This window comes from Eptatretus burgeri, chromosome 7, assembly GCF_056783735.1.
Source record: "Eptatretus burgeri isolate ZD-2024b chromosome 7, Ebu_testis_v1, whole genome shotgun sequence".
NCBI lineage: Eukaryota > Metazoa > Chordata > Myxini > Myxiniformes > Myxinidae > Eptatretus > Eptatretus burgeri.
Genome location: NC_140967.1, coordinates 20,864,432 through 20,880,581, shown reverse-complemented (window position 1 = coordinate 20,880,581; position 16,150 = coordinate 20,864,432). Strand labels below are relative to the sequence as shown.

Sequence of the window (16,150 nt, the reverse complement as noted above, 5' to 3'; positions counted from 1 at the left end):
TGGTAGAGGGTGGATGGTCATACATTCCGCCATATATATATTTTTTTTACCCATATCTAGTCTTGTAATCGAAAGTGCTTTTGAGTGCACGGGGAAGACTTCTAATTGTAGGAGTACAGTAAGCTCTTAAATGTCACCGGTTTTGCTGTCGCAATTTCGTCCAATTGTGAGCAACTTCTCTGTATACATATTTAGTTATCGAGGGCATCATTTCGGGCATTCACCATTTTTGAGCTGAGTTGCGAGTCGTTTTCGGCGTCCATGCGGGTAGTTGAAGTGCTTCCCAAAATGCCGAAGTGCCATTCCAGACTGATGATCCAAATATTGAAAGGATGGAATAAACCCTTAATACTTGCATCGAGGACCAAATGCATAAGGAAAAAAAGTGCCCTTTTGGAGACTGTTGATACGGGCGAAAGCGTTGCGCGTCTGCGAACATTCAGCCTCCATGGTGTCAAGTTAGCCAGGGAAGCAGCATCGGCAGACTGCGTGGCTGTGGAGAACTACCAGTCGCAGCTCAAGAAACTGTTCGAGGAGAATGGATTTCGGACGCAGCAGGTCTTTAACGCTGATGAGATGGGATTATTCTGGAAGAAGATGCCATGTCAGAGAGAGACAGAGACAGAGAGACAAAAAAAAGTTAAAAAAGAGCAAAAAAAGGGTCAAAGACTAACGATAATAATAATTTTTAAGAATAATAATCTAAATTATTTGAACAAAATTGTTTATTTGTCTTCACCATATTCTTATAATAAAGAGCTTTATGGAAAATCTGATGACAAAAGCTCAAATGGTAAAAAAAAAAGTTACGGCCCGGACAGACACGTGCACACACGTAATTGCAATACCCCCATCTTCCGCTGCACGGGGGACGGGCTAAAGATGTTGAAATTCCACGCTGTCCTTTTTATTTATTTTTCTTTAATTAAAGTCACAAACACCAGTCCTTGTTCTCTGCATGCATATTGTTACGAATCTGGGAACCATTCGCATTCACACATACAGTTGACCCAAAGTTTAGTTATTTCGCTAAGTATATGTGGCTAGTTAGAATTCCTCCCCTATGTCTAATGGGAATTTCATGTGTGCACTGCGAGTTTCTTTTTAGTTAGTCTTCTGCATGAAATCCCCCTTGACTCTTCAGCGCCATTACGCACGTGTTTCTGGCCACGGACATAGGCGGGGGTGAGATCATCTCAGGGCCAACCCCACCCCAGCCAGATGGAATGTTCGCCTCGCCCAATGAGGGGAGGACACCGATCGCCCGACGCCCCTGACCAATCCAGGGGCGAGTTACCTTAGAGCGGATCCCTCCACCCGCCCGGGGAAGGGATAAGAAAGGTGGCGAGCGGTCTTTTTCGGGGTTCCTCGGTGGCCGTGGTGGTGGTGGTGGTCGTGGCGGAGGTGTTGTCAGCTCGTGCTGTCGATCGTCGTTCGTGGCAGCCAGGATCGTGGGCTTGTTTGATTCCGGGTCGTGGGTTCGAGTCCCACCGTGGTGGGTTGGAGCCGGTATAACCGCACGAGGCGGCCAGGTACCCGGCCATACTCTGGCCCTCAGCTCGCCTTCCATCCCGAGCTGAAGGGCCGAATAAAGACCCACGAGGTCCATTTCTTTTTGGGTGTCTGTCTGTCTGTCTGTCTGTCTGTCTGTCTGTCTGTCTGTCTGTCTCTGTCTGTCTGTCTGTCTGTCTGTCTGTCTGTCTGTGGCCAGTCTGTAAGTAGAACTGTTTAAGTGATTCCATTGTACATTTGCCTGCATTCTTATTCATGGTTAAGTCTGCTCTGTGTTTCCCTCCCTCTTACATTGTAAATAAATAACTGTTAAATGCTCCAGTTCGTTGTCTGTGCTTTCTTTCATTGACCCAGTATGGTTCGGGCTTGAGAATTAGGGAGGCCGATTGTGCCGTAAATTGTCAATTGTCATTTGGACCGACGTGGCTTTGGTAATTTCCGCTCGGTTACGCCGGATCCGAGTCGGTAACAGCGACTCGATTCGGACAAAGCCGGCTGAGTGTGTGGTTTCCCCGGTAGCGAGACTGCGCGGCTAATTAGGTAAATTGGAATCGGACAAAAAGACCCTAACCGCGCGGTTGAAATATTGGCGTCCATGGTCCATTAAGCGACCTGTCGACTTCGGAGTTGTCCCGAGTGACGACCTTCAATTCCGGTGTTCGGTGGGAGACGGCCCAACTACTCCGTCTCACGGTCGTCTTCGCCACCGAACCAGGCACCACAACTATATCACCTCTTGATGTCTCACAATACCTGGGCCTACCTGTCATAGCCTTCAAAACATTTTTGAGTGGTATATTCATTGAGAGCTTTAACTTGTAAAGTTGGAAGTGGTCATTTTATTGCTTGTGTCGCGGTTGTCTTTCTGCAGCTGGGAAACAAGGTGAAAAAGTCTGGTTTTGAATTTGGAAGCGTCGTCGTTTCAGTGTCTTTTCCTGCTCAGCTGGCGGTCCGAGAGGTTTGTACTCTTCTTGCTGTTCTTCTTCCTGGGGTAGAGGTGGGGTTTGGAGGGGGCTTTCAGGGATGCATCATCGCATGTAGTTTTCTGGTATAATCAGGGACCAAAACGATGAACGTTTGGCACCTCCTCATGTTTGAAGGATTTACGAACCGTTTTGATGAAGTTATTCTCTGCAATGTTACGATTTCCAAAGTTGAAAATAACTTTTCTCTTGTGATTTCAGCATGCAGCATGTCTCATTCTGGAAGAAGCTTGTAGGTATGTTTAACTCGTCAGATCCTTCGTCTTGTTTGACTCCTTGTGCTGTCCTTGCTTATAATGCCGATAATTTGAGTAACTGTACAAGTCGTGCTTTATAACGTCATCACCTTTGGAAAGTGTTGCTTGGACGGCCATGTCTTGCTTATCATGCAACAACAGTCTTTCACTGCAGATGCACACTGGTGGCTTATGGGTAATGGAATTTAATCCATCTAATAAAGTGGTAAGGGCTGGCAGCACAGCTGGGGGTATGCACACTCACCTTTTAAGCTATCTAGCCTGGGTATAAAATTCCGACCCAGCTGTAAACTGTCATCCTGCTGTTTAACAGGTAGGGTGATTCATGAATGTGTGCGCCGTCCCTCGGAAGGATGTTAAATTGGATGTCTCATCTGCCGGCATTAGTTTGTGGACATTAAAGATCCCACAGTGTCCTTTGCGATTAGCAGGCAAATTATCGCTGAACCATCAACAAATTACAAATTCCTGCCCTAACCTATAGAGGACACTGCATCAGTGGCACATCCACACCGTCAGCTGATGATGCGACCCCACAGCCTTGTACAGCATACGAAAGAAGAGGACGACAGGCTGGATGAATGCCACGTGTCAGAAAGGTCGTCTATATATGCCACATGTAAGCAGAGAGAGTATCGCTTCGCAGACTTAATGGATGGGTTTTTGGAAAAAATATTACATTTAAATATTGAACCATTCACTTGATCTAACAGCCTGAAATATTTTTCTGTTTCTTCATTGAATGCAATTCGGATGCACATTAATATGCACTGAGATGTGTAGGAGGTGACTGTATATAATTTAGCACCTGATGTTTATTACTCGGGTTCACCCTTTTGCTCCGACGAAGGGTTGATGCCTGAAACGCCAGGTTTTCCTTGCGTTCCATGGCGGTTAGCCCACCTCGATCAATGTACTGTTTTCGCCAGTTGTTCTACCTGTCCACTAACTGCGATCGACACTAGCTTTCACCAGCAAGACTAGTTCGTCATTCTAAGCATTGACAGTCTTTGTGAGCACCGGTGTGTTTATTAACGAAATCCATGTGACGTGACTTTAAATTTGCTGTCACACAGGGCGGAAGACCCTCACAGTTGGAAGAGTGATTTGGTATCGCTAAAGGAGGCATACAAGTGGGTGGTGTATGAGGGCCTGAGCGAGTGCCTGGGTGTGCCCGTTGAAGGCAAGGTGAGATCCTCCACCCATGGTGACCATTACATACACCTTGGGAAGTTTCTACAAAGAAGTTGTGATGAAGGCCGAACCAGACAGCCCCGTCGATGTGTGATTTGTGTGCTATTTTTCCACATGTTCCTACCTGATTTTTGACCACCATGACCGAGATTCTCCCAATCCGAGTTGCATTGGCCGTTACACAGTTCCATTTTTACAGCCATTCAAGTCGATCGTCATCACCATGACTTCACCAACTGTCATATCTCTCAATTTTTACCCCCATTCTTTTTGAAGAAACAGCGGGGTTTTTGTAATCGGCCCCGTCTGTCCGTGAGTCACGCTATCTCTTCCTAAACAGTTGTGCAGAAATTCGTTAAACTTGGTAGTTCTGATCACCACATGGCAGGAAGGTAGGTGCAAGAGCAGTATCATTTTTGCCTCTGCCCCAAAGTCGAATACATTTCCGAAAAATGCAATTACAGGCACATTTTAAAACTTTTTAAAATTAAATGTACTAGTACGTGCCCGTATAAAAAAAAAATAATAATAATAATTAAATAAACCACACAGGCCGTTCTTCGCTCTCACGTGCCCATACGTGCATGACCCGGAAGTTCGATATTATTCGCAATTTATTTTTATTATTCAATTAGCGCCAACGTATTTTACCTTTTCGCAATGTCGTGGCAAGGAAAAACAAAAAGAGAAGAGAAGAGAGAGAAAAAATTTACTTCCTGGTTCGGAGCATACCAGCACTCTGATGTTCCTGAAATTTATACACCGTCTAATATGAAAACGATCATAACTTGGGCATTGTGTTTATCTATAAATGCGCATAAGAAATCGAGAAATTATTAGAATACACGAAGTCATCACTCTCCGGAAGCCCGTACGTTGTAACCCGTAATGGGGAACGTGGCTGAGCTTCCCTTCCCCATCGGCCACGCCCACGCAACAACGTGTCTTGCCATTGGTTTGGTAAATAAATGGCCATAACTTGGGAAGCACTTGTCCAATTAATAAAAAACCTTGAATAGGCACATCCTCAGGTCCCCAGCAATATACTTAGCAAGTTTCAATTAGATCGGACCAGAGGTTGTCGAGAAACAGCGGACACACACACACACACACACACACACACACACACACACACACACACACACACACACACACACACACACACACACACTGCTGGAATTATAGATAGATATATAATCAACATTGGAGGATTTGACCCCCGGGTTCATGCCTCACGGTGTGGGGATTTGGGGTCACGGGGGTCAAAACGGAAACAAAACGAAACACAAAATTTGACATTGTGTTATTCCTGGTGGAACTTTTCGCCATCTCAGTTTCCAGGGCTTCACGTGGGAGAACGCTTGCAGGCCAACCCGGTTGACGGTGCGTTTTCATGTTGTGTGTTGCAGAGTCCTTTTGAAGTGAATGTAAACTTCACACACGAGGAAACTAAAGAGGAATGCCATTTTTTGTAAGTGTGCTTGTTCCTGGTACTGCCCAAACAGCAGATCGGCTGATATTTACACTTCAATACCTTAATCCCTCCACCTGAACTACAGCACTGACATGGCCACGTCTCTGCCGAGTGCAGTTGTCAATCAAACTTCCATTTCTGCCGAGTTCGGATATTTAATTTGGTGATTTGTTTGTCTCCCAGCTGTCTGATTTTTAGGTTTGTTCCACAGTCAGCTGTGCTCAGTGCAAAAATGTAGATGTAAAAATGTAGATATCCGTTACTGATAATGCAGGCCATTCAGGCCGTACCTTGTCCTGCTTGAAAAAATAAATAAATATATATCTATGTTAATGGAATGTGGACATGTTCACGATGTCATTGGATAACCACAAAAAGAGATCACGTAGCTTGGATTTCTTGAGAATGTCTCCTGCTCAATGTTTTGGTGCAAGTTTTCCAACTTGGTTTCATTAATTATTTTCCAGGGCTTCTCTCTTTCCTGGCTGTTTCAAGCCGGCTAAAAACAAACAAGTAAGTAAACTTTACTGATTGTTTCAAGTGAACTATAGTTTGATTTTTGTCTCGCAAATTTACTCCATGTTTATGTTGGTTCTCTCAGGAATGAAAAAAAAAACTGGAAAGTGGTGGTGGTGGTGGCGGTGGTGGTAGTGTGTGGCTGGGGTGTTGGCAGCAATTAATCATTGGATAAAAACGAATGATTTTATGTCAACTTTTCTACCCTTGTTAAAGGCCCTGTCACACCTTGACGATTTCGCCAGCGTATGCTGACGTATGAAAAATTTGTCTAAAACGCTTGTACACGTCGAATACGTTATGGGTAAGTTTGTGTTCGTTAAGGGCACGCTGAAGCACACTGGCATACGTCGTAGTACGCCGAGCACGTCGACAAATTTTAAGCATGCTCAAAATTTTTCGACGTATGCCAGCGTATGACTCGCACGTTCCGCATACGCTGGCCATAAGTTGTACGCACGTTATGCGATCGTTGACACACGTCGACACACGTTGCTTGTAAGTTACTCATTAGTTGAAACACGTCGAGGTAATGTTTAGCGTACCCGAAACTTATTTCTAACCTATGAGTAACGTGCTTTGAACCTATGTGTAACGTATCCCCAACGCACATTGACGTATGTTGACGTATTTGACGTCTTTCAGACGACCACAGAGCTTACTGAACGTGTTTCTAACTTACAGCTACCGTATAATGGCGTATTGGCAGCGTTTAGGGGAATTGGTATATAAAAATGGGCTTCACAGGAGGAACTCGTCAGTGTTCCAGACTCCCTGTTTTTTTTTTCTTTTTTTTATCTTGCCAAAACGAAGTTTTTGCAAGATATGTTAGTCAGCTTGTATGTTTTTATTTTTTATTTTTATTTATTTTTTTGTTTGTCTGTAATCACGTATAAAAAATTCTGCAGAGCACAGTTATCATTGGAAATTTTTGTAACGTCGCATATCAGAGGCCTATAGAGGTCACTTTTAGTGCACAGAATTTTGAAGGTCAAGGTCAAAGGTCAAGGTCACTGTCACAAATCAGGGGAGTCGACGAAACCCTTATTTTTTGAGTAATTTTGATCGGATCGTCTTCAAACTTCATGGGAATATAGTTCATGGTCTGGCGCTCAGCTGATTAATTTTTGGTGGCGATTGGCCTTGACCTTCATGGTTAGGGCCTGAAGTCAAACATATTTGACCCCAAGGTCAAATTTTCAAGTTTTAGGAACCATATCGTGTAGTACCTCAAATTGAACACCTCGATGAGTGCTTTCTAGATATGTGAAGCTTGAGACATTATGACGTCATTTGGTGACGTTATGAGGCAAACGCATATTTTTTCATGGTTACTCTGTAGAACTATTCTCATCGGAATCTCTCGTAGGCAGATATTCCTCAAGGAGTCGCTCCTGGTGGATAGCAGCTCTGTTCACCTCAGTGTGACCTTAAAGAAGTCACACGTGGTCACCTTTTGGCAAGATACTGGTCACCCTGCGGGTGACATTGGTTTATTTTTTCTTCGGTATGACGATGATGTTGACACTTCGATTTCTAGTGCGGTTATGATTTAAATCGTTGAGCGGCAGCCTATGAATAGCCTACGCCGTGTGATCGTCGGCGATACGCTGCCGCACGCTATGCATACGTTAGACTATCGTTGGGCATACGTTGTGAATGCCTACAACACGCTATTCATTCGTTGGTATAAGTTATCGAAACGTTCTGTGTACGTTACTAATACGTTATGCATTTGTCCAACTCTTTATGAATACGCCAAAAACTTTAAAAAAACATCAATAGTTCAGCGTAGAAAAACATAAAAAAACTAGAGGGGGAGTACTCGGTTGAGTGCAAAACCTCCGCCGCCTACTGCTAGGTCACTCAACTGAACCTGATATCCTATTCATTCAATTTGATGTCAACAGTGCTCACAGAGTTATAGTTTGCAACTTTCCCTTTTACTTTTAACTTTTACATACTCAATTCATTTGTCATAACAAGATTACTTGAGACAGAAATTGATTTTATGTGTGTATATCCACCTGAAGTTCCAAAATCAGCCGCAATTATAATTTTGGCATGTTTTTTGTTGGAAATCACTTATAACATGTAGAAATGCAAAAAAGACATTTTGTTGAAAAAAAAAAAGTTGCAAATTTTTTTTTTCTCTAACACTTTTTTTTGGGGGGGGGGTGGGGGGGGTGGAAATAACTTAAAACATGTAGAAATGCAAAAAAAAAAAAATTCAAATATTTATTTCAAAATGCCCGCCATAGCGGCCATATTGGATTTTGGACCAAGTCCAAAATCTAATGGCATGATCCTTGGACCATACCTAATCCCCCCCACCAAGTTTCGTCGAAATCCGTCGAGTTTTTCCGTAATACTGTTCACAAACGAACAAACAAACAAGCAGAAAGGGGTGAAAACGGTAACCTCCAATCTTCAATGGCGGAGGTTAAAAAAAACAAAAAACCTGAAGACACCTTCGAAGAATGCTGCAGAGAAGTCTGGCCGTGGACGCAGACGCAAGGAGGATCCATCATCACGCACACCCTCCCCGTCACACTCACCTACTACTACTACTACTACTACTACTGCTACTACTGACACGCTCACCTACTACTACTACTACTACTACTACTACTGACACTACTGACACTACTGACACTACTGACATGGACATCTACTCACCATGGAGTCTGAAGCACTGACGTGTTCCTCCTGTGAAGCCCATTTTTATTTTCCAATTCCCTTAAACGCTGCCAATACGCCATTATACGGTAGCTGTACGTTAGAAACACGTTCCGTAAGTTCTGTGGTCATCCAGAAGACGTCAATCAAATACGTCTACATACGTCCATGTGTGTTGGAGATACGTTACACATAGGTTCAAAGCACGTTACTCGTAGGTTAGAAATAAGTTTCGGGTGTGCTAAACATTACCTCGACGTGTTTCGACTTATGAGTAACTTACAAGTAACGTCTGACGTGTGTCAACGATCGCATAACGTGCGTACAACTTATGGCCAGCGTATGCGGAACGTGTGAGTCATACGCTGGCATACGTCGAAAAATTTTGAGCATGCTTAAAATTTGTCGGCGTACTACGACGTATGCCGGCGTGCTTCAGCGTGCTCTTAACGTATACAAAACTTACCCATAACGTATTTGACGTGTGCCAGCGTATTCGGCAAATTTTTAATATGTCGGCATACGCTGGCTAAAACGTCAAGGTGTGACAGGGCATGACGGTGATGTTGACACTTCGATGTCGAGTGCGGTTATGGTTTGAATCGTCGAGCGGCAGCCTTTTAATAGGCTACGCCACGTGATCGTCGGCGATACGCTGCCGCACGCTATGCATACGTTAGACTATCGTTGGGCATACGTTGTGAACGCTGACAACACGCTAAGCATTCGCTGGTATAAGTTATCTATAAGTTATCGAAACGTTCTGTGTACGTTACTAATACGTTATGCATCCGTCCAACTCGTTATGAATACGCCAAAAACTTAAAAAAAAAAAACATCAATAGTTCAGCGTACGCCAGCGTTTTACATATACTTTGATAAGTTGCCATACGCTGGCTAAAACGTCAAGGTGTGACAGCCCCTTAACCCCACACTAATCCCTCCTCCTTCCAAATTTCCAGTTTTCCCTCCTGAGAGTTTCCTTCTGTATCCATCACCTATGCATCCTGTACTACCCCCCCCCCCATTGCTCCCCAAGCCCATTGGTTGCCCAAGTCTCCCTCTGGTTTGGCCTTCAACTCTGCTGTTGGTGTTTCTCCCCTCTCTGTATCCTCATCTGTTCAGTGTATTAATACTCGCACTTCCACGAACCTCAAAAAAGAAAAGAAAACTGCAATGATTGACTCCAGGGCCGGTGCAAGGGTATTGCGCACCCTAGGCTAAAGTTCAGCCTTCTGTTTGACTCCTTGTGTTCCCACCCCTCTCCACCCTTCTCCCCACCGCCTACAATTAACTTTCAAAAATATATATGGTGCACCAGTATTGTGTATTATCTTTCGGGAAATTAAACTGCTAACCTTGTTCTGGCTCTTATTGCACCTAATTTGTCACACACGATCACATTTTGGCCAAGTGGCAGGGTCACCATCGTTCAAACTGGGGGCATTTTCACTTTCACGTCCTTTCAAATCTTAATCGTAGTGGACTTCATTTGGTCGATCTTCCACATTCTGATGATTCCCCAAACACTGCTTTAACTTGACACTGTAAGAAAAAACTGTCGTCTCAGTTTTGGTCTCGGGTTAATACCTTGAGCCACCTTTATCTTGATGGTCCAGAGGAAAATACTTCATGAAGGAACCTTCTTCCTTCATTTGTTCTTTTCCCTTTTTACCCCTCCGTCTTCGATATTGTGCCCCAGACATGTTTTTCTCTCTGCCATGGTGCTACTGCAAGAGAAAATAAAATAAAAATTCCAAAATGAAAAACTTGACCAAATGGTATATAATACACAGTGCCTATAGAAAGTGTACACCCCCTTTTCAAGTTTCACCTTTTGTTGCCTTGTAGCATGGAATTTAATTACATTCAATCAGACTTTTCCACCTTTTATTTAAACATCGTAACCCACAACTACCAAGTGAAAAACAAATTTCAGAAAATTAATTAAAAATACAAAACTAGAATATCTTGGTTGGATAAGTGTCCACCCCTCTTATGTAACAGCAACTGTAAATTAGCTCAGGTGTAACCAATCGCATTCAAAAACACATACCAGGTTAATTGGCCTCCGCCTGTGTTAAATTGCAGTGATTCTGATTATTTCGGAATAATATCAACTGTTCCTGTAGGTTTCCTCTGCTGGGTAGTGCATTTCACAGCAAAGACTCAACCTTGAGAACCATGATGTTTTCAAAAGACAAAAAAAAGCATAAAGTTGTGGAAAGACACAGATCAGGGGATGGGTATAAAAATATTTTGAAGGCCTTGAATATCCCTTGGAGCACAGTCAAGACAACCATTAAGAAGTGGAAGGCGTATGGTACCACCAAGGCCCTGTCGAGATCAGGCTGACAATCCAAACTGGATGATCAAGCAAGGAGAAGACTGATCAGAGAGGCCACCAAGAGACCAATGGCAACTATGAAAGAGCTGCAGGCCTTTATGGCAAAGATTGGTCAATGTGTGGATTGACAACAAGATCCCAAGCATTCCAAACGTCTGGCTGTACGTCAGTGTGGCAAGAAGGAAGCCATTATTCAAAAAGGCCCATCTTGAGTCCCATTTGAGATATGCAACAAACATTCCTGAGATCCTGAAGCCATGTGGCAAAAAGTTTTGTGGACTGATGAAACCAAGACGTAACTTTTTGTCTAAATGCAAAACGTTACGTTTGGCACAAACTGAACACAGCACATCAACCAAAGAACACCATCCCTGCTGTGAAGCATGGTGGTGGCAGCATCATGTTATGGGGATGTTTCTCATCAGCAGGGATTGGGGCACTTTTCAGGATGGAAAAGAAAATGGATGAGCAAAACACGGAAAAATCCGAGAGGAAAACCTGCTGCCCTCTTCAAGAAAGCTGAAATTGGGACGGAAGTTCACCTTTCAGCAAGACCACGACCTGAAGCACTCAGCCAAAGCCCAAAGCTACACTGGAGTGGCTGAGGAACAAAAATATAAATGTCCTTGAGTGGCACAGTCAGAGCCCCAACCTAAATCCAATCGAAAATCTGAGGCATGACTTGAAGATTGCTGTCCATCGACACTCCTCACGCAAATTGATCGAGCTTGAACAGTTTTGTACAGAACAATGGACAAATATTGCCCAATCAAGGTGTACAACATTTGTAGAGACATATCCCAACACACTCAACTGTAATTGCTCTCAAAGGTGCTTCCACTAAGTATTAACTCAGGGGGGTGGATACTTATCGAACAAAGATATTCTAGTTTTGTATATTTAATTAATTTTCTGAAATTTGTTGAATTTGTTTTTCACTTGGAAGTTGTGGGTTTCGATGTATAAATAAAGGTGGAAAAAGTCTGATTTAATGTAATTTAATTACGGGCTGTCAGGCAACAAAAGGTGAAAAATTTGAAAGGGGGTGTAGATTTGCTACAGGCACTGTATATTCTGGTCAAGTAACTTGGTTATTTCGCTAAAGACATGAAAACATCGTGCAGACGCTAGCACCGATGCCGCCATGTGTACAAATCGACGGTGACTATCTGTTCATACGCTGAAGCAAACGATCGGCTCTATGTGCAACGTAACTGTCAGCCAGATACATTAGGATGGTTAGTTTGTTAATCTTTCTAATAATATTAAAAAAAAGTGCACGGTTGACCTAAATAAACTCCCTCCCTGCTGCCTTTCACCCGCCGCAACCCGTCCCGATGGACTGGGCCCCCCGGTTGCTACGGAGCACGATATTTCAACTTTCATGTCTCTCTCGGCATAGTCGGTGATCGACTGAAATCTGCTGCAGTGAACTACTACGATCTACATCGACTTCAATCTGCTGCGGTGCAGCTCAACTTCAATCTACTGGAAACACCCACTCCTTAAGGAAAAGAGTACACATATTGAGTCATCTTCCTCTTCCTGTAAAACACCAGGATGTGAGTTTATAGCTGGGCCGACATTCAAACTCAGGCGAGAAAGCTTCGAGGAAAGTGTTTGCACCTCTAGGCCAGCCCGAGACTTTAGTAAACCACCAAGAAGATGGACGCTCATAGCTGTATCAAAAATTAACCCGGGAGTGCACCACGGCAATGATGGGGGTAAAAGGCCTCATTCCCATGTTTGAGGTTGCCCACGATCGTGCGACTACTTGCACTCAGTGTAGTGATGTGGACCCTTTGAATATTTATTTATATTCTGCCTACGGAATATAATAAATATTTAAAAGCAATTGGTTTTATTCCTGACAAAATCCACCTTTGAACGTGATGCTGAAGGGCAAGCTAAGCTCCGCACCCCTCACCTGCGAGGATCTTGATCAGCCATAGCATTGTTCTATTTTTTTTTAATCTCATCAATTTGATTATGAATTGCATTATTATTATGTTGTTTTTTTGTACCGTGACGTTGACCGCATGTTCCATTAATGTGGTGCAGCAAATTTCTGGACGATTGGCCCAGGAGTATGGAATTGTTTAAAAATCAAAGAAAAGGCTTCACAGACAACTGACTCATATATTGTAGAATAATTTCAAGTGTTTGTGGGTTTGTTTCTTACTCTTTCATTGCCGAACTGTAGCACCTCGAGGTCCCACATTTTGGGTTTCACTACTTCAGAATCTGGGCAAGGTTTAAAGCACATTGGCCTTGATGGGTATTTTCAGGCCACCAAAGGCTGCTATAAAATGCATATTGTGATCTGCTGTCAGGGCAGTGCTGCCGCCGGGCCGTAGGCAAAAAGTGACCACCATGAGGCCGATAACTCCAGCGGTTTTCAATGCGCAACACGATCCGGAACCCCTACGTAATTGTATTCCTGTGCAGCGCTGGGTACCTTGACACGTGCGTGCATGCGTATGTACACACATACGTATATAGTTTTACTCTATATTGCATATTATGACATTGTGGAAACATCAACACGATGCTAGAAGATAAGACTTGGTGTCGTGCTGTCGCCAGGCTCTGCGTGTTGTGAGCACTTCCCTCCACCATTTTCCACTTGTTCTTTCCAGAGTCTGTTTACACGAATGGCAGTTTCGAAGGCCTTGGCGAGGATCGGCGAGGATCAGTTCCGGAGGTATTGGGACGTTCCGGTGTGTCTGTCTGCAGGTAGTGTGTTGTTGTTGCAATATGCTAATCGAGTAAGTTAAATGCAAAAGTAATCATAACGTTCCTCTTCCAAACTTGCTTGAACTCCACAAATCATGAAATGTCTTGCTGTACTCCAATTTCGGTTATCATCATTGCATCCGAGATGGATGTGTCGAATGTACTTCGAGTGAATTTGATTATGCATCCGCTTCGTGATGTCGCACCTTCTCACCGATTTATAATGAGATTCGTGTTTGCTCCTCTTGCACAGCAATTCTTCGTGCCCCCCGAAGCCAATGTCTATGCCGTGCAGAGCACAGAAAATCAGTTGCTCTCACGGCCCGATCTACGTCGCCGGTTCGTACCACCACAACATAAAGATGACTTGTACAGCAGATTAAATGTAATCATTATGCTTTAATGAGTCGATGCAAAGTGAAAGGAGTGGACAAGCTTGTTTGATCATCAGTTTTGTTAAGTTTTGATACTTTTTTTTAAAATTATTTTTTTTACACCTCGAGATTTTTGTTCCATCGGCTTTTGCCGCTTTATTCTTCCGTAGGTCGCTACAACAAGTTTTCTCGTTCCTTACCCCAAACACCTTGGATCATTGATGGAGAAAGGCGGATGGATTCGTCTGTTGAAGAGCTAATCTCGGAGCCGCTCATGCAGGGGTTTGCGGCTGAAGGTGTGTAATGTTCACCGATTCAGAGTTTTATCAGGAAGAGATGATTGATGGGTTTGGCATTGGTGAACATGCAAAGTTCTCTTTTGAAAAATTTATTTTTTTTCGTTTACATAGTCGAGGCTTGTGAAAGAGCTGGTACACTGAACGGATCAGGACATAACAAGGTGCAAAAGAATCAGGAGAGAGAGGGGGGGAAACACTAGCAGCAGAGGAGAAGGCCAATATAGAGGGAGACTTGTACGAACAAAGGGTGTGTGGAGGAATGGGGAGGGGGAGGAGGGGGGAGCAGGAAATAATGCATGGGGTGGGCAAGATGGATACAGAAGGAAACTCCAAGGAGGGAAAACTGGAAATTTAGATGGATGAGGGATTGGAGTGGGGGGATTAGGGGGGAGTGGTTAACACAGGTGGAAAAGATCATTGTTTTTGGATTGGAGACTATCTGGGATCGTGGTGAACAGCTGTCTTGAAGACATGGAGGAAAGAGTGAGATTGAAGAGAATGTACAAGTTCGTTCCACAGTCTGGAAAAAAAAAAAAAGAGGGATGAATGAGTTAAGATGAGCAGTGATCCCTGGTTTGGGTAGTTTCACCAGACGGGGGTTGATGGTAAATGGAGGGGGTGTAAACAGCCTTTCTTACATCCTTATCATCTCTTGGTTTGACTAATATCACCATAATAATGATCTTGAATTAATTAATGCTGTTTGAATCTTTTTCAAATCTTTGATGATGGAGTTTGGGCATGCTGTTGTAGGAAGCTGTTACATACAAATTTACAGGAACAAGGTGCATCAAAGTATACAGAAGGCTGTCTGTCTAACACGCAGCGAAGGAAACGCTCTCGTCTCCCATCCAGTTACCTGTATTTGCCGTTGCTATTTATTTGTCTTGAATTCTAGAAGAAACACACACAAACCGCCTGAATCTGCTTTTTCTGAATGTTCTCCTTGAAGGCTTCAACTTCTCATCTTCTGGCAGAGAGGACGTCGATGTGAGGACACTAGGCCAAGGTGTGTCGATCCATGGTGATGTCAACAAAATGACATGATTATGTTTTTTTTTTTGTTTTTTTTGTAAAACATAAACCCTTACCTGGAAGTTGAAGTATGATTGTCGGTTATACTTTGGCACATGCTGTAAAATTGAGTAAATGTGAGACAGGAATCACAAGAGAATACTTGACTATCGTAGTCCTGTAATCGGTGGGGGTCCTGCTTTCTCTAACCTCACCGGCAAGGTCAACCTGTTCCTTTTATTAAAGTGTAATATATATTTATGAGCTCGGAGTTGCAGCATTAATGATTTTATGTCGTGCTTCCTTTAAGCTGGAGTTTAGGAATGTTTATAAATTTTGAAATAATTTTTGCTTTGTTGTCTTGTATCAATATTGTCTTCATCCTCTCTTGTACGCATTTTGGTCTGTCTATTGTCATTCCTTCAATTGAGTATTTTTTTAGGGTTTCTTTACGTTACGAATTGTTTAATTACAGACGGTAAGCCTGGTGTTGGCTTAACGGTCAATGTGACTGGCTTAAGATCTTAGGGTCTTAAGTTTGAGCTCCCGTCGTGCCAGTGAAATACCACCATGTGGTTTGACTCAGCCTGTCATCCTTCCGATGTCAGCAAAATGAGTACCAGCTTACTGATAACAGGGGCACTGCATCAGCGGTGCAGCCATGCTTCCAGAAAACAAATGATTCAACCAGCAGCCGCATGCTGCCTACAAAACGACGACAACAATAACATTACAGATGGTGTACATCTTGGATTTGCAGGAAGG

At 43.4% G+C, this 16,150-nt stretch overlaps 1 protein-coding gene across 11 annotated transcripts in view; it reads left to right on the top strand.

Annotated features, from left to right (window-relative positions):
* Positions 1 to 16,150, top strand: part of PUS10 (pseudouridine synthase 10) — a 91,288-nt gene that overhangs the window by 23,532 nt on the left and 51,606 nt on the right. For 10 of the 11 annotated variants that reach the window (XR_015059920.1, XR_015059921.1, XR_015059922.1 and 7 more), the window contains 9 exons: positions 2,384 to 2,470; positions 2,697 to 2,731; positions 3,829 to 3,940; positions 5,356 to 5,417; positions 5,888 to 5,933; positions 13,602 to 13,666; positions 13,952 to 14,037; positions 14,243 to 14,368; positions 15,324 to 15,380. Coding sequence is in view for 7 of the 11 variants with exons in the window: in XM_085887594.1 (XP_085743720.1) it covers positions 2,384 to 2,470; positions 2,697 to 2,731; positions 3,829 to 3,940; positions 5,356 to 5,417; positions 5,888 to 5,933; positions 13,602 to 13,666; positions 13,952 to 14,037; positions 14,243 to 14,368; positions 15,324 to 15,380 (676 nt within the window). In the remaining 4 variants the exon portion in view is untranslated. The remainder of the gene's footprint in view (positions 1 to 2,383; positions 2,471 to 2,696; positions 2,732 to 3,828; positions 3,941 to 5,355; positions 5,418 to 5,887; positions 5,934 to 13,601; positions 13,667 to 13,951; positions 14,038 to 14,242; positions 14,369 to 15,323; positions 15,381 to 16,150) is intronic. The other variant, XM_085887595.1, reaches the window with a different exon arrangement.